General features: G+C 36.8%; 1 protein-coding gene and 1 non-coding gene across 3 annotated transcripts in view; both read right to left on the bottom strand.

Moving 5' to 3' along the window:
- LOC128863153 (uncharacterized) overlaps window positions 1-27,449 on the bottom strand; it is a 120,179-nt gene that overhangs the window by 87,147 nt on the left and 5,583 nt on the right. For both annotated transcript variants that reach the window (XM_054102128.1, XM_054102127.1), the window contains exon 2: window positions 3,043-3,165. In XM_054102128.1, coding sequence (XP_053958103.1) covers window positions 3,043-3,165 — 123 coding nt within the window. The remainder of the gene's footprint in view (window positions 1-3,042; window positions 3,166-27,449) is intronic.
- LOC128865479 (U2 spliceosomal RNA) lies at window positions 13,172-13,369 on the bottom strand. Its single transcript, XR_008454818.1, has one exon. It is a non-coding gene; the product is annotated as a U2 spliceosomal RNA (small nuclear RNA).

Here is a 27,449-nt window from a genome sequence, read left to right on the forward strand (position 1 = left end):
TCGTTTTGCGCTCCGATCTTTAAACTTTTCTGAACCTGTACCATCGTACCGCTCTCGATGTTTATTAATTGACTTAAAACCACTTGATAGCAGACGGTCTATTCTATCGTGCTCATTTATTATTCGTATTATTTCTGGATCTATTGATTGTCCTTCCCTCTTAAGTAAAATTCAATTTAATATACCCAATATGAGGCTCCGACAGTACGAAACCTTTAAAATTGGCTTCTCGAGAACCAACTATGGGATGAATGCTCCGATTCCTAGGGCATGTTCAGATTTAAATATGTTTTTCAATTCTTCTGGTGCTGATTTTACATGGCCGTATGGCATCTTAGTCAATCATCTTAAATCGTTCTTTTCTTAGTAACTAATAAACTATTGTACATTAGCTTAATATAGTCTGTAAGAATGTATCCATTCAAAGACAATAAATAAATAAATAAATAAAAAAAATAAAAAAAATGTTACCACAGCAGCGCAGCGGTAAGATTGTGTTTTTTCATAAATTATCTTGATATCAAAATTTTTTTTAATGTTCAATTTTATGACAAATTCTCAAAATTTTTTTGAAATTTTGATTTTCAGCTCCCATTTGAAGAAAACTGCAGTTAAGACTGCTCGAATGATCTGAGACCGTAATTAGTGGAAGAGCGTAGTATGAACGCTTCAAGATCACTCATTTTGATGTCGAAAATCGGCTTAGACAGAAGATTATTGAATATTCAATTCTGGCACGAACTGATAAAAACTCCTATCAAACGCAAAAAGATTTGGCGGAATCATTGGGAGTGGCTCAACAATAAAATTTTAAACTTCTCAAAGCAATGAAATTGAGATGCTTGAAAGCGATTATTTGCTTGCGAATACTTGCTTCAAAAATAACAATAGAAAGGATTTCTGCACCGCATGGTAACTGGTGATAAAATACGGGCTTTCTACGAAATACAGGGTTACAAATTGTGATACCGGAAGAAAAAACGGCAACATAAAAAAAAGAGGTACAACCATAATTGTACTCCAGCATGATAAGGCTCGGGCTCATATCGCAAAAAGAATAAAGCCATACTTAGAAACACCGAAATTAGAGGTCTTATTTCACCATTCCGCACTCTCGAGATATTGATCCTTTCGGCTATCACGATGATATTCAATGATGGTTGATCAGCAATTCGCATATATTGAAGAAATCAACAACTGGATGGGTTCATGAATCTCTATAAAAGGTGAGGAGTTTCAGCAACGCGGAATTTGTGCGCAATTCGAAATGTAGGATGATTTACGTTTCATCCTTTGAAGCTTTAATATGTAATCCCTTTTTTTGAATAAAAAATTTAATTATTAAAACGGCAGTTGCAAAGTTGAAAAAAGTCGTTTGGCGCGTCATTTGGTTTTCACAGCAAGCCACGGGACGGAAAGAGTTATATTTCATCACTGGCTCATTTCAACGAAAATCATTGTGCAGTTACAGTCTCCGAGAAAGAATATTTTCATCTACAATAGTTTTCCAAGAAATGTCAGCATTAAGGAGACTGCAAACATTTATGAGAGTAAAAGACAGTCAAAGAAATTTTTTTCTGGAATTTCTTGCCTCAGCGTTGCATAAGTGCTGGGAAATGACAAAAATGACTACAATAACACTGTGCTCGAATTTTGAACTTTTTTTAGGACAAAGAATGTGACGGCTGATTCTTTTTCGGATAATACCCTCCACAAAATTTGAGACGGCATTCTATTTTTTTTTTCGCCTGTCATCATTTTCTCAATTATTTCTTCAGGTGTAAATACACCAATAGCTCGTTACAGAGCTGTTCTCTCTGTGTTCCACCTCTCACATTTAAAGAAGGTGTGCTCCGCATCATCATGCTCAGTATGTCCATAAATACAGTTTGGTGGTTCACCTTTCCCATTCATCACAAATACTTGCGCAAGGACCCATGTCCGGACAAAAACTGCGTGAGGTGATATTATAGTTAACCTCCCCGTGCTTTCTTTCTACCCACTTTTTATATCCGTTATTAGTGTCGCTGTCCATCTACCGTACCGTTTAGAGTTCCAACTTGCCTGCCAAAGTGTGAGCGTTTGAATTGTAATGTCGGGAAAGCATGGACTTGGAGTTCTTGAGATTTCTTCCTCCCGTCTCCGTTTGCGCTCTTGTGCTAGAATATCTATAGGGATAGTTCTGCTGATAACTAAAACCGCTGCTTCAGATACAGTTCTGTATGAAGAAGCCTCTCTGAGAGCGCAAGTGCTTTGCACCGATTGCAGAATTTTTCGCCAGCATTTAACCCTTAGCAAATCTGTCCATATTTTGCATCAATATTGAAGAATCAAGTTCGTCGTGTTCATTAAAAGTTTTCGCTTGCGCTGCCAGGGTTTGCCATGAGCTTACTTAACATGCCGCTTACTTTGGCAGCTCTTGTGGCAGCATGATTAATGTGCGCCCAGTCAGTTACTCTTGTATCTAATTGCACTCCTAGGTATTTAACCACTCTTTTTGCCGATAAAGTGGCATCGAGTACTTGCATATCTACTTGTAATGGGATACGCCTATTGGTAAGAAGGATTAGCTGTTGCGCAACTTGTTATGAAGGCTGATTTTGCTATTTTTCCACAAAGGCGCAAGAACGGTAAAATATGAAATTTTTTATTGAGAGTTTTAAGATTTTATATTTTATTACTACCATAACAATTTCTGAAATGCACTGTGGCCTGAAGGAACAGCTTACACAGTTTTGTGCCATATCTAACTCGTTTATTTTGGTATCTGCTTTGGGCCTATTAGCACCCGTTACAACTCGTTTTCGTAACTAAAAACTATTTCTGAATTAGAGAGTACTTTTCACTGTCAATCTTAAGCTACGTTTATTAAAACTCTGTACGTAATAATACGTATTGTAATACGAGTATGACAGATTTTATAGATTTTTAACAGTTACATTTTTTATTACGGTAAACTTACACTATCGGCCCATGTGTATGTATGTTTAATACGCATTTATATGCCCATATGCCTAAAAATATTTGCTTTAGCTGTCTTACCTGTGATCGGTGGGCTCAAAAATGTTGTGAATGGTAATGCCAGATAAATGATGGCGATCTCTTCAACTGTCAAACCGATTGACTGCATATGAATGGTCAGATATGGCAGAAGCGATGAGGTTGCTGTAATTAAAAGAATCATGAATTAATAAAAAAGAATTTTGCAATATATACTTTTTATGCATTTGCAATTACATTCCATATTCCATTACATAAAATTTGCCACTGATTGCACACAGTCATATAAAAATTTTTTGTAAACGATATGCCAGTAGCTAAAAAGCAAAAGAAAATAAATAATCAGTTATGTTTTGCATGTAAATGTAAAAATATAGACTTCACGCTGTTAACTAATATAGCAAAATATTGCTTAGAGTACTGACCGGACACTGTCTCACACCACATCAGGCAACCAAAATTGGATTAGTCCAGACCAATGCGTGTAATACATGCAACGAAACGAATGCTAGGGGTACTTTAGAGCACCAATTTTCCACTGTTCTGCTCTTTGTAGGAATCGACAAATGTGCCTAGGATCAGCATATTTTTCATTCTTGAAGGGTGTTCCTGACAAAAGGCTGAATGGAATGAATATACTGTGAAATGTTCATGCGGAAATTTCCAATATTATAGCTTCTATGGCACATTAACTAGGTAGAGAGCGGTCCACACGCTCCTGTACCTCAAATTTTAAACTCGTTTTTCTCAAAACTACTTCTTCCGGCACGATCCGCATGATAACTCATATAGTTTTTAATATTTTTGATGCAGTTTTTTTAAGTATTCGAAAGTGTTTTCTCTATAGATTTGGTCTTTATACTTTTTTTTTAAGGTGGGAGCCTGGTTTACGAGGTATAAAAATTGCAGCTCTTTGCGATTTTTTTTTAAGGAAAAATTAATTTAGCACTGCAAAGTTTTTTCTTTCTTTTAATGAACATTTAAAAAGTATAAAAAATTTTTATATTGGTTAAAATAAGTTGAAAAAAATGTTTAACATAGAAATTAGTAGAGCGTTGCAACGCTGGAGTTTCCAACTGGCATACAAGATACAGCTCGTAATTATTATCTAAAGCAAAAAATTCAAATGGATTTCTAATTATCATGATTTTTTATTCTAGATGAACTAAGAAAACTGAGAGAAATTCCAAAATTTCAACTTTTTGGAGGTTTTAAAGAAAAAAACGCCTTTCTATAAAAAAAAATTCACTTCAACTTGGTATAAAAATCTTGAAAAATTTTTTTTTATCTATTTTGTTAGTTCAAATAGAAGATAATTTAATACTGAAGGGAACAAGCTATGATCCATTTCAAAAAGTTCATTAGTTTTTTTTCATTCATGTACGCCAATTAAAAAAAACATCATAAAAATGAAAAGTCGAGAAAAGAAGATAAAGTTTGTACTATATCTGTCCGGTCACAGCGTAACTACCTAACGCTCGCCTACCTTTGGCTTTGTATATACGGAAATATTGAGAATTAGGCTCTGTAACTTTGTGTGAATATTCTGAAATATATTAGGAATCGCTTAAAACGAAAAAAAAAATTGATTTTTTTGACCTTATAAACCAGGCTCCCCCCTTAAATGCCGTAAATTGCAAAATTTTTCGAAATTCAAAAATCCGGCCTGACAGGCTATAACAGAACTTTATTTTACAAGCAGTTTTTTACTTCTTACCGATCCATCAACATTTCAAGGAGAAATGATACAGAACGTGGAGCTATTTTGTTTTTATTGTACTTTGGGTCACATGCTTTTTTGATATACTAATTTTTGCAAAGAAAAATTAAAATAAACAAAATGCTAATAAACAATGTATAAAATTTTTATTAGGTGCGAAACTAAGTTCTCGCTGTTTTTTTTTTCATAAAAAATACAACTTCATTCTGAAAAAATGGTTACAAGTGAATCATTGAAAGTATTGCCCATCGCTGGCTACTACTTTTTCCCATCTTTCTGGTAGATCTCGTATACCGTCGATCGGAACAGGTAATAATAGGACTGCGCAATATCTGGAGAATATGGCGGGTGGAGTAGGATTTCCCGTTTCAGTGTTTCCAGGTAGGTTTTAACGGGCTTGGCAACGTTGTCATGCTGTAGAATCACTTGTTCATGCCTCTCCGCATATTGCGGCTACTTCTCGCGCAGTGCTCGGCTCAATCTCATCAATTGAAGTAGATACCGATCCCCAGTGATGATTTCGCTTGAGTTTAATAGTTCATAATAAATAATACCAAGTTGGTCACACCAAACACATAGCATAACCTTCGCAGCGTGAATAGTCGGCCGAGACGACGACGTAGAAGCATGACCGGGCAGTCCCCATGACTTTCTTTTCTTTGGATTGCTGTAATGAATTCATTTTTCATCACCCGTCACAATGCGGCTTTAACTCATAAGGAACCCAAGTCCCCTGTTTCTGAATCATTCCCAAAGCATGCAATCACTTGGAAATCAATTGGCGGGTAACTCCTAATCCTGAAGCAAGCTCTTCTTGCGTTTGACACGGATCTTCAAGTTGTTTAGCCTTCCTTCACGAGGACGGTCGTCAACATTAAAATCACCGTCTTTGAAGCGACGGAACCAATCTCAGCACGTTGTTTCACTCAAACTTTTTGTAGCTCACGCTGAAAGAGGAAAATCAACACTTCCAGCCAGCACTGCCTAACCTAGCCGATAGCTAACATTGCTGCTGAAGCGATAGAACTCTGAGAAGTAATTTTTTCTTGTCTTCAGCCACATGTGTATTCACTTTTACCTTCGTGCTTGCATTAACCTTAGCGGAAATCTTATTCCTAAACCGATGCTTAACGGGTTCCATGAATTCAGTGCAAATATGAAAGCATACATTTAGGAGTCACAAACACTTAAATGGCTTCGCCTTTGGATTAGTGATATTTTTAAACTGACTTTTTCGTTTTATATTAAACTAATTTTGAAATTTGAATAATTTTCTCCTCCTTCAGCAACAAAATACCTTTCGAATGATTTACAAGCATTTATACCTTAGAATTACAGTTAGCTGTATAAAATCTAATGGCCAAATACATGCTTCGCATCAGGTCAGAGATGCAAGGTAGCTTATCTCAGTTTGAGTATAAAAATAACGCGAGAACAAGATGACCTCCGCCTTCAGGTGATATTTTTATCCCAGGAATGTGTCACTAAACTTAGTTGCTTGAGATATCTTCTAAGCTAAGGCTGCTAATAAATACTTAGAGATTCTTTGTATATGAAATCTTAATGCTTAGGGGCTCAGCTCTACAAGACTTGCGATATTCCAAAAGCTCTCTGGCGTACTCCGGAGACACAAGATACGCAAAATATGCTCAGACGTTTCACCATCGGCAAAAATAAGCCGACAATCTATCTCAGTTTTAGTTAACTCAGTCGATTGTGACCGATTAGGTAACCAGTAAGCAACCTAATTTCAACGATTTCTGAGGTTATGACAACTAAAATGTAATTGAAAACTTTTTGCCATACAGTTGTCTTTCACGAACGATTAGAAGAATCGTCGGTTACACGATTTTACACCAAAGCTTACATGAAAAATTTCTTTCATTTTAAAGTTGTCACTAACAATTTTTTTTCCTATAAAGCCAAATCATAGAGATTAGTCGTCTATCACACCAAGGTTCACTAGGAGCTGTAACGTCAAACGATGATGCTGATGATATTTACAAACCGTTTGAGAGCAATATTCTAAAATAAGGAGATCTAAAACTTCGTTCATCAGGTAAGCTGTTTGAAAGGTGAAATCAGAAAGTTGTTGTGGACAAAACGCTCATGCTTTGACTACAATCTTAAATTGGACTTTCTATTTTAATATTTCATACTTTGTATTTCACTTTAGAGCTACGATACGCTTAAGGGATCCCGGTGATCTAGAGCTCGAAAATTTAGGGTATTTTCAGGAATCTTTTTTAACAATAAAAAAATGAAAAAGGATATTTAAATTTTTATGTTTTTTATTTAGCTTCTTTTAGATACAAAAATGAAAAAAAAAAAAATATTTGTAATAATTTTAAAAATAGCGCTGAAGTTGGCCCTCCCGAAAACTTGGGCCTGGACGGTGTTGTCCATTTTCGCTCTTCTACTTATCTGAAACACAAAAACCCAAAAAATTATTAATCAATATGACTGTAGCTATGTGCCGTACTAGAATTAAAAAAAATTGGCAAAATGGCGTGTTTCTGAATTTGACACTCTAAAAATCGAGTTGTTTTTTCAGTTTTTTAATCAAAAAAATACGAAATAATTGAAATATATATTGTAATAATATGATTCTAGTAAGGGCGATAGCCATTGATGCTGGGAACAACATATTGGAATTTAAGATTTCGGATTTCGATTCGGTTGAATTGTCTTTTTTTTGACAAGGCCTGCCGAAAAAGTAATTTTGAGATAACTGAGTTCAAAGTTTTGTGACAGTATATTCTTAAAAGCCTGTACTTTCGAAATATCAAAAAACATCGATTTTTTGAAAATTCTAGACCACCGGGACCCCTTAAATATTTATGTGTACAAAAGTTTTCAATATTTAATAAATTCATTAAAAAGTCTAATTATTTGAAACAATAACGTCCCACTCCAAACTGGAGGCCAATTAAAAACAATTGCAACGAATAACACGCACATACAATACATACATACGAGTACAAGCGTCCCCACAAAATAAATGCATACAGGCAATGTGAACAAAAAATGTTGATGTGGGCGCATGTATGAAGAAATATGTGCTGACAAACAATAAATGTGTGCTTCCAGAGAAATCACTGAAATGTCGAATAATAAACGAGTTGGTTTGTAGTCGCACAACCGCGAATATATTTTTATTGTCACTTTTTATACAACATTTGCCTTGCTCCTGTTTACGCATGGTATTAAATAAAGTGGTCAAAAAATATTTCATACATGTATTTGCACACACATAATAAGTATATATATAACAACAAAAAGAGTTTCGCAAAAAAAAATGGAGTAATTAAATCCTTCTTCACTTTGGTTAAGTGCAGTTCTTTGTCGCAACTTCCACAAAAGTGTATGTACAAAAACTTTGCTATTTTTGTTGCAATTGTTGTATTTGATATTTTTTACTACGGTTTGTCATTGCGTGTACATAGGACACCTTGCTGCTCCTTTTTTTATACCTTCGCATTTTTTCTCACTCAATATTTGTGGATTTACCTCCCAACTTACGATTGTGGTGATGATTTCATGATGAATTGCAGATGGAAGTAAAATAGTTTTTTGGTGGAATATATTGTGGGAAATAAATTGAGCTGTATAAAAAATGGTGGACCAAATGAATGGTCTCCAAACAAGAATGTATGAAGCAGCTATCCATGGTTGGTCACACAGCTCGAAATGCAATTGAGCAGCGGTACTCGGAATAACTTCTCATAAGTTCTACCCAGTGAGCGAAATTATAATTTTCTGACCAAAGGGGTTTTGAGCAAATTTGAAAGCTCTGGTATTGAAGCACTCATGACCACCATGACTTTGCTCGCAGGCAACTCAAATTTACAAATTCTTTGATTACTAATTTTAAATTCGTAGGCCGTTCCGCCTAGTTAGAGTAATCTTCCGCTGAACTAATGGAAGGAAAGGAAAATAATGAAATGTATTGCTGAAAGGGGTCTACCGTAGCAGAATGGGTTGGTACATGACTACCATTCCGAATTCGGAGAAAGTAGATTCGAATCTCCTTGAAACACCATAATAAAGAAAAAGTTTTTTCTAATAGCAGTCGCCCCTCGGCAGGCAATGGCAAACCTCTGAGTGAATTTCTGCCATGAAAAAGCTCCTCATAAAAAAATATCTGCCATTTGGAGTCGGCCTAAATCTGTAGGTCTCTCCATTTCCGCTACTGGCTACTAGGAAAACAATCAACCCTTAGTTTATTTAATAGACAAATGATATACAAATCAATAATTAGACCGACATGAACCTACGGACCAGAAATTTGGGGGACTGCCAGTAAATCAAACCTACAAATCATACAAAGAAGTCAATCTAAGATGCTAAGGACAATCACAAACGCAAATTGGTACATAAGAACTGACGATATTCACCGAGACCTTGGGATAGGCACTGTCACTGAAACTGTGAAAAGAAGCAGCAGTAAGCATATCTTGTGACTACTAGTGCACAAAAACAATGAAATGAGACTGATACCGGAAATGGAACTTCACTCAAGAAGACTAAAGCGCAAAACACCCACAGATCTTGCTTGAAATGCTATCAAAGACAACCACACCCTAAAAACCCAAAAAAAAATAAAACTAAAAAAAAAACAAAAAAAACATGGCTTCCTGCACGGTACAGCCAGCAGGCACACGGGTAACGTGACCATCTTAAAAGCTGTGCTTTAGCGAATTCTACAGCTGTCTCGATCTGAGTAAGATTGTTTAGTGCCGTGTTAGACCGGATTCTATAGGTACCGTCATCCATCCTTTCTTATTGGGCCTAATTTTTCTCTTCGGGTTGGCAATCTATAGTACACACACTTAAGAATCTACACTTCACATCCACACGTTAAAATCGATAGGATAAGGATTTTATACAGAGCCCACTTTGTAGTTTTAAACAAGAACCGGGACTTTATCAAACTAAAGTGAGTATAATACGCTTTATTGGCGATGTTGATGCAATTCCCGACTGTTTAATTAGAGCTACATGTGAACACAACTCTCAGATATCTAAAGTATGGCTCCCACTTGAAGATTTGGCCCCTGCGTAAGCTGGCTCGACTTCAACAAATATTTGGTTTTGCAAGGAATTGTCAAAGTCAAAAACCCAATTAGTTGTATAGAACAAAGCGATTCTGTAGAATTCCTATAAGAATTTTTGTATTTCCTATTTTGTATTTGGCTACCAAACAACTGTGCAACTACGCTGGAAAGCTTGTGTCAGGAAAAAACGAGAAGAACTCGATTTGAAATTAAATAAGCTATATTAAGCTCATTGTCAGGCGCTCAATACGCAACAAATTACTTATTTAGAAATAAACACTAATACCGGGCTTGGATAGCGGCTTCGAGTGGGGACCCACTTAATATAAAACATGAATACAACAAAACAAACAACAAAAACCTCAGATGGTAGCGGGAACTCGGAACCGAGTCCTAAAACCATCTCTCGTAGGACAGGAGGGGCGAAATCGCCTCCTCGTAAATTCTCCCGGGGTCTTACCCTGAGGGCTGAAGTTCCCAGTGGCAGCAAAATGTCGGAAGCAACTAGCAGAGTAGAACACGAGGGGGACCCTGAGGGGAAGTCGGAACCGACTTCCAGCTAGAACGTGGGGGTCACAAGCGGTAGGTAGGAGGCCGCAGGCTGCGTCTCCTAATTTAGCAGTACTGGATGGAATGGCCAGTACCAGCAAGGGGTCCTCCATCAGTTTTCCGGGGGCTTCGGGGTTGCCTCTTCGGGGTTGCTCTCTTGCTGAAACAAAGGGGGTTATCAGCTATGGTTTCGAAAAGGTAGTCCTTAAGGTCTACCAAAGCGATACCAGAGCGGATGCCTCTGCTCATCCGGAGGTGCGGGAGGAAGAAGGGCCCACAGCTGAGGAAGCTCCTGCGGACATGGAGATAGACTCCGTCCCGTCGGAGGTTGACAGTGTTGGTGACGCTCCCTCACGACCAGGGTCAGTTATTAGCATAGGGTCATTCTTCGAGAGGGCGGAGGAGGAAAGGCTTCTGGCCTCGGAAAGTGAGGACACCGACCTTGGGATGCTGGAGAGGATTATCGAAGATGATTATTCTTCAGATAAATCTTCAGCATTCTAAGGCGGCGTCCGCCAATCTACTGCTCCACCTTGAACAAGGTGGAGTTGATATAGTTCTGATCCAGGAACCGTGGCTGAGCAGCAGTGGCATTTCTGGACTCAGGACGAAAAGATACAAACTGATGGCGTACAGCGGGTTAGGTAAACCAAGATCTTGTATGCTCATCAGGAAGGAACTTAATGCATTTATTTTGCCTAATTTTAGCAATGAAGACATTGTGACTGTGAGCCTAGAGAGTCCTGCGGGGAAGCTATGGCTGATGTCGGCATATATGGCGCATGAGGACGAGGTGCAGCCACCTCCGATGTTGCTGAGGGAAGCCCTGGCTGAAGCGAGGCGCAGGAAAACCGGCGTAATTGTAGGGACAGGCGCAAACTCCCACCATACCTGTTGGGGAAGTTCCAACATAAATGCAAGAGGTGAGTCGCCCATATTCCACCAAGGGAGGAGTGGAGCGGGGGCAACACCTGGGGACAGGGCCTCGTTAACCTGTTCACGGATGGCTCGAAGCTGAATGGTAGGGTTGGAGGAGGAGTATTCTGCAAAGAGTTCCCCATCAAACTCAAATTCAAGCTACCGGATCACTGCAGTGTGTTACAAGCAGAGGTGGCCGCAATTAAAGAAGCAGCTGACTGGCTACTTACTTGCGTAATAACAGTTAAGAAGGTAAATATTTACTCCGATAGCCAAGCGGCCATTAGGGCTCTAGGCTCTATTATGGTGCATTCGAAACTGGTCAGGAAATGCTTGGTCTCACTCTCGATTGCATCAGAATTCTTCGACATAAAGATAATTTGGGTACCTGGTCACAGTGACATTGCAGGAAACTGCGAAGCCGATGAGCTCGCCAGACAGGGGACCTGTGAGGCAATGTGTCCGCGAAAGGAGAGGATCGGGATCCCCCTGACAACCTGCGCTCTACTCCTGGAAGGATGGGCTATGCCCCAACTCAGTAACGCTGGGCAAGTACACAAACGTGTAGGGTCGCGAAGTCCTTCTGGCCACGTTTGGATAGGAGGCGTTCGAGGGATATCCTGGGGATGACAAAATGTCATCTCTCAAATTTCGTGGGCATCATCACGGGGCACTGTCCGCGAGGTACACATGCCGTGAGACTCGGAATTACTTCGAGTCCTTTTTGCGTCAGCTGTATGGAGGATGAGGTGGTATCATCTCAGCACCTGCTCCTTAGCTGCCCAGCCTTCGCGGGACTAAGATTCAAGTATCTTGGTTCTCACTTCTTTTCTGCGCCTGCTGATATAGCAGGTGTTGATAACAAAGATCTGATGAACTACATCAGCAGCATAATGAGGTTAACACAACCCCGGACTAGTCACCATTCGTAGTCCACAAACACTCACCACTCCCCATCCCTTTCCTTCCTCCCCCTTCTTTGTCCTTCAATGGTATCACAAAGGACGAACCAAGCTATTTCGTCCAAGTGGGCACTACTCTCTGGGCAACCATTACAACCTAACCTAACCTAACCGGACTTGGACTTACGGTATACAATTTCGAGGATGCGCTAGCAAAAAGTATTTCCACTCTATCCAACGCCTGCAACACAAAATCCTATGAAGCGTAAGCGTACCATAGAACATAAGGAATAGTGACCTCGATCGTGATCTTGGCATACCAACTCTGGGCGAAGTAACGAAACGACTTGCCATAGCTCCCAAACAGCGACTAAAAAATTATACTTCGGCTGAATTCCTCTCGTTGACGTTTAAAACGCATAACGGTAGCAGGCCTTATGGAGAGCTAAAAGCGATTATAATGTTAAGTACTTCTTAAAACGAGTTAAGATATTAAATAAAAATTACTTATTAGTATAATTTTATATACTACTTTGGGGGAAAAAATCTAGATGGCTGCAGTGATCGATATCTCATAAAGTATCGATCAAACAATTTCAAGTTTAAGCTCGTTGTCAAGGTGACATTTCACACTAAAAAAAAAAATACCAGTCTAACGGTTAGACGCGATAGAAGTGAAACCTTCCGTAAAACAAACTGAGAGAGAATGAGACGAAAGCAGCATTAGGAGCGGGATAATTATAGGTTCATTATAATATTGCTATAAAGTTCATATTTTGTTTCTTCATTTTATTATTATTCATCCTCAATGTTTTCAATTTCAACAAATGATACGAGTGGCTTATGATAGATAAAATATGATACAAATGCTTTGGTTTCGATGTTGTCAAAAAAAATACCCAAACGGACCGAAGAAACAGACTTACAAATTTCTTCCATTTTCGTCTACTTGTATTCATATAAAAATTTATGTCTCTTCCCACCAAAGCTAAATGTATTAGTATATTTCTTCTTGTATTTATTCAATAATTTGGGTCGAAATCCCGGCGGTACTGCAATACCGGGCCAACCCGTGGCAGAGGAGGAGCAAGCCCCTAAAACACTTCGCCCATTTCCAAAAATCAGTTTAACATTTGTTGTCCTCCGATGGAGGATCTATCAGATGTTAAGCTGATAAAAACAGATACCACACTTTGATCTTAGCCATAAGGCCGAGAAGCGATAACCATACACAACCAACAAACTACCTTGTCAATACATTTTCTAATAAACCTTTTGAGAATTACACGCTCACAAAAATTAATGTACGAAATATTTATACCGATTCACTTAAACTGACTTTCAGTATCTAAACCAAAAATAGAAAAGCCAAAAACCTGTTTTCAATAAATAATCAGAAATGTCCTATGCAAATTTCAAAAAAAAAAAAATTTTTTTCTTGTGATTCGAACCAAGAATTTTGGATCGGAAGCTCACATTGCTAGCCGCTCGGCTATCGCGCCATGCTGTCGGCGCTGGCCTAAAAGTTATTTAGTTCGTCGCTACGTTTATATGTAATATTCGTAGCCAAGATGGTCGCTTTTTCGTTTCACTTTTTCTCAAATCACTCCCAACGATTCTAAAGAAGTTTTCACTTCAAAAAATTATTTTGCTGTTTTTTGTTTCTTCCATTCAGTTGTGAGTTACAGGGTGTTAACAATAGAAGTCAACAAAAAGAAAATTCGGTACATTTACCAGGCCGGCACATGTACCAAGCCGCTAAAATTGTGAATGGTGTTTATGGTGCCGATACTGTAACAGCTAAACCAGAGCTAACGGGAAGGAAGGTTCTACTGTGTATTGGGTGGGACTTGAAAGGAATCATTTATTATGAGTTGCTTCCGTATGACCAAACACCAAATTCAGATTTCAACTGTCATTAACTGGACCGTTTGAAGCTAGCGATTGACCAGAAATTACTAGAATTGACCAACAGAAGAAGTGTTGGGGTTCCATCAGGTCAACGCAAGGTCACACACGTATGTAGTGACTCGCCAAAAACTCAGTGAACTTGGTTAGAAATGTTTAATGCATACACCTTATAGTCCGGACCTGGTACCAAGCGATTACCAACTTTTCCACTTATTGCTAAACTTCCTGAGTGATAAGAAATTGGTATTAGAGAAAATTGTGAAAACCAATTACTAGAGTTTTGCGTCAATAAGAACTGAGATTTCTATGAAAGAGGCATTATAAAGCTACTTTTAAATCGCAAGAAATTATATAACAAACCGGTGCGTATATGACCCGAATCGGACAATCCGAAACATCTTAAATAAAGTTTTGAATTTTATGCAAAAATAATGGATTATTATTCCCCAACCTTCTAAAAAGGTAATAAGAATCGTTAATAAAAAAAAAATATTTGTATAATAAAATCAAAGAGCGAAGAGTTTAGACTTTTTCTTTGAAGTTTAGAAAAGAAATATATAACACATAAAAATTAACTAAACCTAGAATTTTTCATTAATTGTCTCCCAGGTAAAAGCAGTTACTCGACAATGTTTAAGAGGTTACTTTTTACACAAATGTACAAACACAGTCATGCATGCGAGTATATGGCATTTCAGCATGAATTGTCTATTTATGCAGGCTCCACCTAGCTGCTCCACACATTTAATTAACATGGCGGCAGAGGCAATAAATGTAAAAAAATGTTATTAACACACCTGCCATAGCCCATCAATTTGTATAACGAAATAAAATTCAACAAAAAAAGAAGTGATTCCTCAATACAACCGCAAGTGCTATACCTATGGACATCTGAAATAAAAAAAAAAAATCAGGGAGAAACGCTTCAACCTCCCAGTAATTAAGAAAACGAATTAAAAATCGGTAATTGTCAACAGACGCGATATTCAACTGAATTACGTGCTAAAATTACGTTTCACATCACATTGCTCTGACGACCGTGCACGTTTTAGCTTGGAGCAAATATTTTTTTAAGAATTTTCCCTTTTAAAAACAACCATTCAATAAAAAGCTTTACTTCCTTATTTACGAGTACAAGTCAACAAGGCTCACACACACACCTTAATCAGACACTCAGTCTAAATCTGTATAATTATAAGGTTTAAATGCCAGTTGATGGCCAAAACAAAAAACATGTCGAACAAGCGCCAGCAAAATCTCGTCAAAAGCTACTACAGGTTCAGTCAATACGTCAGTAAACAACAACCAAGTTAATTTTTATGCAGATAAGCAGTTAAAACAGAAAGCAAAAGGTAGCCGAAATTATTCCATAACTTATTTTAAGGCAAGGCAAATACATATATTTTCGCTACGCCATAAAATCGCTGACGTAGATGTGCAGATTTGTTTAGTTTAATTTGGAAGAAAGGCTGATAAGATCATATATCTTAATATTTAGTATATCTGTATGCAAATATGGTACTGCCCAGCTCACTAAGGTAATTATTGTACCCAGTTATAATTGCAGGAAAAATGAGTATATGAAAGTACAGTGTTGTGCAAATCACGAGTAGCATTTCCACGAAATGAAAGTATGTTATTTCTCGTTTTTTTTTTGTCTTTGCATTTTATGAACTAATTTTACAAAATTTTTAATAAATGATATACAGGGTGGGCCATATAGCGTTTGCTTTTTGAACCACTTATTTTTTTGAGAATGGTAACACAAATGACATGTCAAATGTGTTCATAATTTACTTAAAGGTTTGACATTTACGAAATGGGACGCTATACGCTTGAACAAAATTGGGAAATATTGAAAACCTATTTCCAAAGTAGTGAGTCTTCTTCTTCTTTTCTGATTTTCACATCAGTGCACAGTGGCAGATTTGAAGAAAATAGCGGCATAAATTAAAATACTGTCCGTAAGGACTTGAAATTTGGTACACGTGATTGTATTTGTATATAGAAAAATTGGAAAAAGTTTCAGACGTATCAGGCCACGCCCACTCATACCGCCCATATAACTCATATAAAAAAAATTTAATTTTTTACTTAAAATATCGCTTTTATTTAATATTCTTCTGCTTCGAGCTCATATGAATATGCATCTAAGGGTTTATAATCCGAATCTGAATCTGATTCATATTCGATATCTACTAAGGCGAGATTTTCGTCGTCAGTTTTCACATTGGGTTTAGCGAGAAGTTTGAGTACTTTTGACGGCAATTTTTTATAATTGTGGTTGTTGTATTTATCCAAAAAATTTTTACTTGAAAGTAGGGGATCTGATGAATCAATTGCTCGGTGAAACACATCTACTAAATTATTAATGCGACTGTTTTTTCGAGAATGCGACAGTCTATCCCGTTTGTAAAACCTGTTTCGGCTCTCCGAAGCATTTTCTCCTAAGCATCCAACTGGAACTGAAGAAGCAGCAATAATTTGGGATCCATGAACCAATATTTTGTGAACCGTCGGCGACATTGGATACCAAGGATATTTTGCCATGTATAAGTCTGAAGCTTTCGTACAGAAATTCTGGAACTTTTGTGGACATATTTCATATTCACAGGAGATTGCAATCAAAAGTGTCCCAAAGCATTCAAGAATATCCTCATCAAAGTTCAAAATAGATGAGAATAAGTGAACATTTGAAAAAGCCCTTCTAGCAGTATTCCCATCATTTGTATTGCCGCTTCCGTTTTGTTTTGGTCTATCTACGTGTAGTCCCATTTGTTTGCATAGCTTTTCTTGAATATTTTTTTTTCGAGATGCCATAAAAGCCCTATCATTTGGATCTCTGATTTGCCACTTATTTATTCCTATCCGATACGAAATATGCAGAGCAAATTCAAGAAACCTTATCCATGCGTGTAATGGGCTTACACCATATTGCAGAGCAAAAGGCTTTGGCTTAAATACTTCAGCATTTGTATCCGTGGTCATCAAAATGGTTTTAGGAGTAGCACCACATGTTGGACATGATTGGGTCGAGTTCGTTCCTGTTAAAGCATTTAAAACTTTTCCATCGATAAGTGTCATATTTAGATCAAACGAAATAGAGACAGTTCTCCCAGACCAATTATTGAATAAGTACGGTTTCAAGTTTTCAATTTCGTCCTTCAATCTATTGTTTTCTGCTAAAATATGTTCTTTGCTCTCCTTAATGAATTCGATTTTCAGTGGTCTACAAAATCGCACTGATTGAGTTTTAGAATTCATCCATAGAACTCTCCCCAAAGAATCTAATAACTTTATAGGGATTATTGATGTGACAAATAGAGATTGGTCAAGCGTGTCCTGCACCTTTTCTTCAAATTGTTGCTTGTATAAACTGTGTCCAGTCGATCCATCAAAGCCATAGGTGACGATTAAATTCACATCGGTTATGCTTTCAAATTGAGCAAAAACTTCTTTTTGAAAAATAATTATTCTTTTTGCAGTATGGTTCAGCATATTTTGTAACGAAACTTGTGCTGAAGTTTCTGTTGCTTGTATTCCGACGGGTCTACATTCAGATTTAGCTTTAAAAACGTTGTCGTAGCATGGGAATATGTCGCAACCATGCTTCTGGTTTATGGCTCGAATGGCGTTATACTGCTTTTTGGAGAAAGAATTTTCAAGTAAAAATGCTAATGCTTCATCTGCAGTCATCTGAACTGGTTTTTGATTGCAATCGCTTTTCCTCTTGACATTGATAATATTTTCTTTTAAAGAACAATCAATACAGTCAGTACATTCATTACATTTTGATTTTTTGGCGCATATGGTAGCTGCATGAAAAAGCATTGCTGTATTGTGCCCTTGACTAGTCGCGATATCTGAAGCTATCTTTCGTTTTAAACGACTACTGCCTTCATCGTAAGTCAGCCGTGGACGACCAACGGAACACTCTTTCACAGCAGCTCTTTCAATATGTATTGTCATTTTTGAATCAAGGAACTGTTGATGTTTCTCTTTGAATTTTTCTATTTTTCTTTGGCATTTTGGCATGTACTTGCATATATAAGCGACAAAGTTCGAAATTTTTTTGATTATTTCAAGTTTATTAGCTGCCTTAAGATTTTCATTAATCTTTTCACACTCAGAAAGCTCTTTACTTGTGCGCCCATTATCAATCCAAATTTGAAGCAACTCCTTGTGACTGAACTCTACCTTGTCTGCAATATCAGCAAATATTTTAAAAAAGCGCAAAAAAGCGCAAGCAAAATTATTGGCGTCATCTTAAGAACATTTAACGGAAAATAATTGCATTCTTACTTGCAAGTAGCAACGAGAAGCAGGTAACATTTAGTCCACAAATCACAGAACGTTGAGGTTAGGTTTCTTCTACAAACAATACCAACAATAACAAACGAAACGAAAGACAAAACACTCAAGTACAAATTCTTTGACATTAACCTAATGATCAATATACCTTGAACTATGTTTTCCATATTTAGCAATACCTCTAGCTATTTTATTAAGCGAATTATGGAGCATTAAAAGTTAAACAAGCTTTTGAGCAAAATCAACACAAAAGCCACGTGCCACAAACAGCTGCTTTTGCAGGGCTGCCAGAAGGCCGGGGCTGCATGAATAATTAAAATTTTTTTATTTTCAAATAGATAAAACACTTATTTAGTGAAAATAATATTAATTTAATAGCAATGCTAAAATTTTTTTTTTGAGTTTATGCCGCTATTTTCTTCAAATCTGCCACTGTGCAGTGGCTACGTCAATAAGCAAAATTGTCGAATTTGGGGCTCAGAACAGCCACACGTTACTGTAGAGAAGCAAATGCATCCACATCGAGTCACTGTTTGGTGCGGTTTTTGGTCTGGCGGCATCATCGGGCCATTTTTTATTCGAAAATGAGCGAGGAGCCGCGGTTACAGTAAATGGCGAGCGTTACCGTGACATGCTCAACGAGTTTTTGTTTCCAAAAATTAAAGAGGATGTCATGGACGACATTTGGTTTCAACAGGACGGTGCAACTTGTCACACTGTCAAAGTTACACTCGAACTTTTGGCTACCGTTTTTGAAAACCGAATAATCAGCCGAAATTCCGATATTAATTAGTCGCCTCGGAGCTGTGATTTAAGCCCGTTGGACTATTTTTTTTGGGGAGCCGTTAAAGACAAATGCTATACGAATCATCCAGAGACGATTGTTGCTTTGAAACACGAAATCGAAGTTGCCATTCATGAAATTGGAGCCTAAACAATCGAAAATGTGCTTAAAAATTGGGTTGATTAAATGGCCTACTGTAAAGCCAGTCGTGGCAGTCATTTGAACGATATTATTTTTCATTCATAAATGACAATGTTCAATCTTCAAAATAAAACAAAAGGTTTGAAAAAATATTGATTAGTTTTTTTTTATAGCCTATTCAAAAAGCAAATTTTACATGTTCCACCCTATTGAAAGTATTTTCTTAACTTTAGTAGTGTCAATTTAGAACTGGGCGCTTAGTTTTCAGTGGATTTCTAATTATTTAATTTAATACCCAAAATTTGTATTCTAGATATAGGCGTGGAAGATAACCATACGTTTTCCTCCTTAAACTGATAAAACAAAACAGAAATATAGTTGGGTTCAGATTTTTTATAATCTAACAGATAATTTCATCTCATTTATTTTTGAATATGGGGGATGGCATATGTCCGCCACGTCTACGAGTTACATGGTCGAATTTTTGACTAACTTTTCCCATAAATCCGAATAATAAATCTAAAAAAGCCAAATCAGTAAAAATGCAACGCAAAAAGGTGATAGTTTGGCTTCAATTCTTGCACGAGCTGTATTCCTAGGCACGTAAGCCAAGATCCCTACGTAAAATTTTACACGTATTCGAATGGCAAAGGTCAACAAGGTCAATCGACACTTCGACGTCTTCTTTAGCATCTTCATTCCGAAGAGACTTATTTTTTCGAAGTAAGTTTCCACAATTTGGAAGCGTTGTTCTGGCGTTAAGCTTATAGCCGAGGGGCGACCGCTATTAGAAAAATGTTTTTCTTAAAAAAAACCAACACAGTTTGTCTTTCTCATTATAATGAATTCTTAAACTTCATTCGAATACATTATATATGTATAATTTGAATGCCTCAAAGTCATCAATTTTCAATAGTGAATAATTCTTAGACAGTTACTGTTTTAATGACATCTTTATCATTTGTCGAATATACAATTATACAATATTAATCACGGATACTTATATTAGACGATGGAATAGTGTTAAAATTATTGAAATTTATTACAAAAATGGTCGATCTTTAAAAACAACATAACGCAACATCCATTATTTTTTAGGTGGAAATGACTGTCTGAATGAGTTGACAATTCAAAGGTTGGTGAAAGAACCCGATTCTGTCGAGGACAGAAAAGGAACTGGCATACCAAAAACTTCACGTTCTGTTGAAAGTATTGCTGCTGCAGCGCAAAGTGTTGCTAAATAAACTTAAACATTGAAATCTCGACGTTCTCAACATTTACACATTCATGAATCGACTCTTGTGGACTTTTAAATGATGCCATTTGCCACATATAATTGGTAAGTGCTGTATTTTTAATGGAAATTATGAGCCTTTAAATAATGTAAATTTTTACCCGTTTTCTTTTATAGCAATATATAGGCGCGTATTTTGAAAGACGCTGATACTCAGCGAAAAGCAGACGAGCGTCAAGTAGTTGCGATGCGACCGAAAACTTTAAAGCTCATTTTCTCGACTTTTCAGTTTTATGATTTCTCTGTATTGGATGGCGTAATTAAAAAATAGTTATGAATCTTTTGGAATGCATCACAGCGTAAATCAGTGAAGCCAGATCGTAAGCTGTGTTTTTGCTTTGTTTTTTTTTTTTCAGAAATATATTTTTCCTTTGTTTTTTTGCATATAAAAAATGCCCCCAAAGAGGTTAGTTAATATAATTTTTTTTAAAGGCTTCAGCTTTGAAACTTCGATAAACCCACATATGATTACCGAAAAAAAAATATTTTTTGTTTGGTTAGAGTATTTGTTTTTTACATTAGTGAAAATAGAGGTAGAGAGACCATTTATAAAAATTGCACTTGCGATGATCCTCAGCAATATTCCATTTAATTTCGCGCACTTACATTTTGCGAGGTCGTCTTTCTCCATAGCAATAAACAAAGCACAAGATATTAATCATTCCATTAATCGGTACATTAAACATTAAGTCTCAAAAATCGACGTATTTTACACGATTGGTCAAGGGCGAGTGGATATTTTTTTTATTTTTATTTTTTATATATGGGGCCCTAGAAACTGCTCGCATCTATAGAAAAAAAGTCCAGGAATGTAACTTGAGGCTAAACTTCATTCAAATGCGGAATGAACTTGAGCTTGGATTTCTGCTAGAACACTCTGGAATCAAGGCAATTAAATGGCTTATGAATTTCTTCGTTGGGTCTACAGTGCTGACAGCTACAAAACGAACAAGCGTTTCCTGAAAATGGCTCTTTGGGTGATTAGAAAATTTTTCGCAGACAGAAAAGATGTGAACTACGAGCTCTGATGGGCGTGAGCAAGGGACAGAATCCATGTGGATGGCATACGGTCATCATTGGCAACATTAACGATGTAATGTAGATATTCTGTTTGAAGGATAAAGATAAAACAGATGATTTTCCTTGGAGCTGTCCGACTTTCGCTAGACTTCTGTGGTACATTTTTAGATCAGATGTGTTCTATTCTCATCGACAAACTACTGCGATTTTTAAAAATTCTGGAAAATATGCACCCGAGAAACAAATCTCGACTCCACCTAGATTTTATCTTTAAGTATAATAGGAAATATTGCCTTATACATATATATATAATACGCGGATACACCCTTTCTGGGTGTTTGGCCGAGCTGCTCCTCCTATTTGTGGCGTACGTCTTGATGTTTTTCCACAAATGGAGGGACCTACAGTTTCAAGCCGACTCCGAAAGACAGATATTTTTTTATGAGGAGCTTTTACATAGCACAAATACATTCGGAGGTTTGCCATTGGCTGCCGAGGGCCGACCGCTATTGGCAAACATTTTTCATTTCGGTGTTTCACCAAGATTCGAACCTACATTCTCTCTGAATTCCGAATGGTAGTCACGAACCAACCCATTCGGCTACGGCGGAAGCATATTTTGTTTCGGAAATATTGCTTTAGTGCTTGCAAAATTCCGGCCATCCACAATTCCACTCTATTCTATTCTAAATAAAAAAACAATCCGAAACAAAACAATTTCTAAAATTTCATCAATTTCATTTTCAATTTTTAATTCAGATACACACAAAAATGTACGCATGTATAATTGTTTATACGCATACTTTTTCTTTCATGTTCTGCCGCAGCACTTTGGAGCGCACTCATACGCCCCGTACGCCTCACACATCAAATTAAAGCACAACAAGGCACTACAACACTTGCGCCACGGTCGTCACTGGCATTGCTGCATGAAATAACTTATCATGTATCTAACATTGAAAAATTCGTTTAATCTAAGCTTTTACTCGCTTTAACTGCCAGCATGTGTGAATGTAGAATTTACCGATTTATGCAAAAACAAAGCAGCCAATTAGCAGCAGTCACTTTTTCACTTGGCTGCCATTTTTTCTCAAAACCAAGTGCTTGTGCACTAATAGCTATTCACATACATTCACATGCAGTTCACATACACAACTTTTTTTATAGATGCATTTGTGTGTAGAAACCCATACAGCTATTAACATACAAATTGTGCATGTGCTGGTGACTCTGAATTAGTTGCATACCTACACCTAGGTGCATACGTACATATTTCAAATACCCCACTACTTTAATAGTTTTTGTAGAAAATTGCTCAGAATTAGCAGCCGCTCGTATTAGGTTTTTCATTTGCTCATCACTTTTTGCTCTCTACCCGGTAATTTTTGCCTTTTCTCGCTCGAGCATCACTCTGCATGCCTCATTTCTTGTATTTATACTTCGGAAATTATCAATTAGTTATGCAGTGATACATTCACACACACGTACAAATATATATACTTATATGTATAATATATATTATATAGATAATATATACAGAGATACACACACGTACATTAAAATTAAATTTACTTATACAACTCAAAGGAAAAAATCAGTGTAAATAGCAACTAACAGCTTTCACAGCAGGCATTAATTAAAGAGACCGAGTGTTAAGTCACCGACCAAAAGTAAATGCTTTCACCACAAAAGGTAAAGTGCTCATGCAACACTTCTACTCCCTAATCACAAGCCTATTTGAGTCTCGGTTCGCTAGTGGTGTGAGTGCACCCGCATATGTATCTTTGTGCTTACAAATACACGAAGTGATTTGATTTATGAATTTCGTTAGTAGCAAAAATAGCTAAAAATATATCTACACTTCGCAAAATTTATTAGAAAATTAAGTGTGGTCTGGCGAAAGTCCTGCCCCTGCGTCAATGCTTTCAAAGTACCCAACTGTACTGTTTGAGGTAAGCGGCTGCAAAGTAAGTACAATTTTCGGTACGAATGAAAATGAAATAAAATCGCTATGAAATTCAGTGTACATTTCAGTTTCCTGAACGTGCAGTGACCTTTTCTAGTCTACTAGATTTTCATAAAAATTACTGCTTTGAACGTTTGAATGTTGGCTGGCGGCCCATTTGCTTTATGGAAATCATTAATTCTGGCGTAAATTACGCTGAGCTTGGATTTTGAACTTTTTTTGAAGCAAGTGCTTTGATAATTGATCTTCCGTCCCCCATTTTGCCATATTTTTGAGATAACTTAACTTGAAAATTCTCTAACAGTCCTTCAAAATTTGTTTTATTTTTAACTTTTTTTAAGAGTTTGTGAACTTAAAATGATAATGCAAAACAAAAATATTGTTGGAATGTATTTTTTTATAATAATCTGGTAAATAATTTCATGACACTTATTTTTTAAATCAGCCGGATATACACTTTTTCCAAGAAATCTTACGATATGGCATCAATAGTGGCTTAAAAATGGCAATACATCGATTGTTAAGAGGTTACAAACGTCCAGAATTTTCACAAAATCGATTTTTTTAACAGATTATTATTCTCTATAGTTATAGTATATAGTTATAGTTATAGTTATTAACAGATTATTATTCTCTATAGTTATAGTTAGATAGAGAAGGTAACTGCTCGACGAGAGTTTAATGTGCACAGGCAGCTGTCGTTTCTTTGAGGCAGAAAGTTTAAACTTTTTTTATCTCGAAGCTTCTTTTTCCGGCACGGTCTGCATAATAACTCATGCAGTTTTTGATATTTTTTGTCTAAATTTTTTAATCTCAAAGTACTGATTTTGGTCCATAATTGGACTAGAATTTTTTTCGTATATTTTGAACTAGTATGAGACTGGTATATTTCAGATCGAAATCTCTCAGTTGACATCTAAAAAGACAACCTTCATCATAGCATCAAACAGCGCGAAGTGAACTAATGCTTGCTTTACAATATCTCTCCATACGCCTCGGCTCATTACATCCCTCCTTTTAATATTTACATATGCATCCTGGGTCTTCTTGAATATCATCAATCCCACAATTTTTATTTTTTTATTTTTGTATTTATTTTATTTATTTATTTTTGTTATTATTATTTTTTTTTTCTTTTCCGTTTTCTGCTGCCCATCACATAAGAGTTGAAGATATTTTCGGAATCAAAGTCTAATCGTCCATTCTTGGTAGGTGCCAAAACGTACCCTCTGCACCTTAGCAAAGCGCTCATAGGACATCATCATGTAAAAAATTCCAGTTAGTTGTATGGAAGAACGGCAGTTCTTACTAGTTGGGTCGGCGGTGCATACTAGTAGTGAGGTAGTTTACAACTAATACATTTAAATATTACTGGGTAGCACCAATACCTATGCGTACGTATTATAATTACAGACGTATGTATGTACTTATCTAAGTCACCGATGAGGGTCAAATTTCAATTTTCACTTTTTCCGCAATTTCCTTATCTCTCTTTCGCTCCTCTTTACGCACTTTCTTTATTTTACAAAACAAAAGCATAAATTTAATACTCTGCCAGCTTTGTGTTGCTTTACAAATTAACTTTTATCACTGCAACACATAATCCGACTTCCTAATTTGGAAAAAAATTACGATTTAAATATTTATTAAGGAATTCTGTGTGAGGGTTGTGAGAAAATGTAAGCTTTGCACAAGTGCTGCTTTGCATGTGTGGATGTCCCATGTGGAAGAGGATTATGGGCATACGTGGGTGTGTAAAAATATCACTTACTCACGCCGCATACAAGTATAGCAAATTTAGTAATTGTTGTAAGTTCCAATGTCACAATTTAATAAATATTAATTAACAAATTAACTTTTATCACAATTAAGCTCATAGCTTAACTGGTATTAACTAATTAATGTGAGTCACTTGCTTAAGAATGGCTTGTTTTTTTTTTTGTTTTGTTTTTCGTTTTTGTTTATGCGCATAACACTTATACAGTATTGTGCACAACCTTAGCAACTTTGATCCTACAGCTAAATATTACATTCTCTATATTTTGCTTTTATTTTTTCATTTGTGTTTTTTTCGCTCCCTAACTACAAGGGTTATATTTTTAGCCTAACAATGTGAAAATAAACGTTGGTGATTGGAAACTATTTTATTGATTTTCGAAATATTCTCCATGACTTTTGCATTCGTTTGAACTAATTTTCGAAGCACTTGGTTCTGCCGCCAACGCCAACACACCTTTTTACCACAAGGTGATTATACGAAATTTTACAATAGTGATGCTCGTCATGCCCAAAAGTGCCTCAATCACGTTGTATGACATGGCAATCTTGCTCAATCACTTCACATACAGCATCAAAACAACTTATTCTGGACGAACTTCATGGAATTCGTCCGTGAGCGGCCACGAGAACATTATTTGCCGTATATTGATTTTATTTCATCGATGTCTTGTTAATCTACGTCAAAAATTGTAGCCTACGATCGCATGAAAATGTTCACGGTTTAATCCCTTTTTCGAATTTTTAAAGTCTCTATAAACAATACTAATATGACCCCCACATCAAAATGTTCTGAGCAGGTTATTGATAAAATATATTGTAGTATACCAAACTTTTCCATAGCAACACCAGATGACAACACTAGATGTGCCCAAGCCCAGCTAACATTGAGCTGTACTGTTCATAATCATCGTTGAAGTATTTGTAATGACCATTGGAAGCTAATTATACACGTAGTACGTTCTAAAGAGGCAGTGTCCAATGAGCATATCGGTGCACCTCCCAACGTAAATCTTGACTTCGATTGCTCTTTTAAGCTTATATTCAGTTCAAATGAGTTTGGTATTTCTGTTAGCTAAAGATGGTGGAGGCAGACACTCTAAGCAGACCACAAACATCCTTTCCTCGCATAAGCCTAGTTCTCGGAATCTCACAGTAGATACTGGGTTATCATTGCGCTAATTGCCACAACCCATGCCGCTCTCTATGCGCAATTAATTTGAATTGATTATATTGTTTTCGTAGGGCTGAACATCAGATCAAGGTCAGATCAGATTTTAGCACTCGGAAATTCTCGAAACTCTCAAGAAACACTTAGGGAGCTAAAATACACTATTCCACAATTCTATTTTAAGAACGATTTTTCCACACGAATCCCAGAAAGTTGTGAATGAGATAACGTCAAGAACCTTCACCCTCATTAAAGGCTCATGGCTAAATAATAGAATTGAGAGTAGCATCCACAAAGAAAAGCTGCAACTAAACCTAAGTCTACGGCTACCAAGCAACTACAGCGTCCTTCTAGATGAGATACTGCCTTTGAAAAAAACTGCGTTGTGGGTCAGGGATTCATCTGTAGCAGCACAAAGGATAATACAATAATACTTGATCTCAAGTAACAATCGATTTTAAAGCCATTATAAATGGCTAAGCGGTGCTTCACGAACGTTGTCTGAATCCACAACACAGAGATATTCCTGGAAATAGCATCGCGGATGAGCTGGCTAGAAGTGGAACTGATCTCAAATCAGTCTTCCCACTATTTGAAACAAGCTTTTAATAAGGTCGGTCTACATCACGCAAGCCAACAGCAGATGAACCTCTTGAGCCCTCTTTGGAGGTAACAAGGCAGGTCTGACTTAAAAGGAATGAGTGCAGAAGTAGGTGACTAAACGACCTAGATCGGCCTTCCAATAATACAGTATTTGCTATCATCACCAGACACTGCCTAATTATAACACATCGACAATGTATGACTTCTATCGCAGCTGCAAAAACTAGAAGGAGATGGAGGTCATTGAATTTTTCCTCTGCCACTGTCCCACTCTTGCCGAAACGCGGAATCGCTATGTAATCTCTTACTTTTACTTTAGATGGCAA

Source organism: Anastrepha ludens, chromosome 5 (assembly GCF_028408465.1).
Source record: "Anastrepha ludens isolate Willacy chromosome 5, idAnaLude1.1, whole genome shotgun sequence".
Taxonomy (NCBI): domain Eukaryota; kingdom Metazoa; phylum Arthropoda; class Insecta; order Diptera; family Tephritidae; genus Anastrepha; species Anastrepha ludens.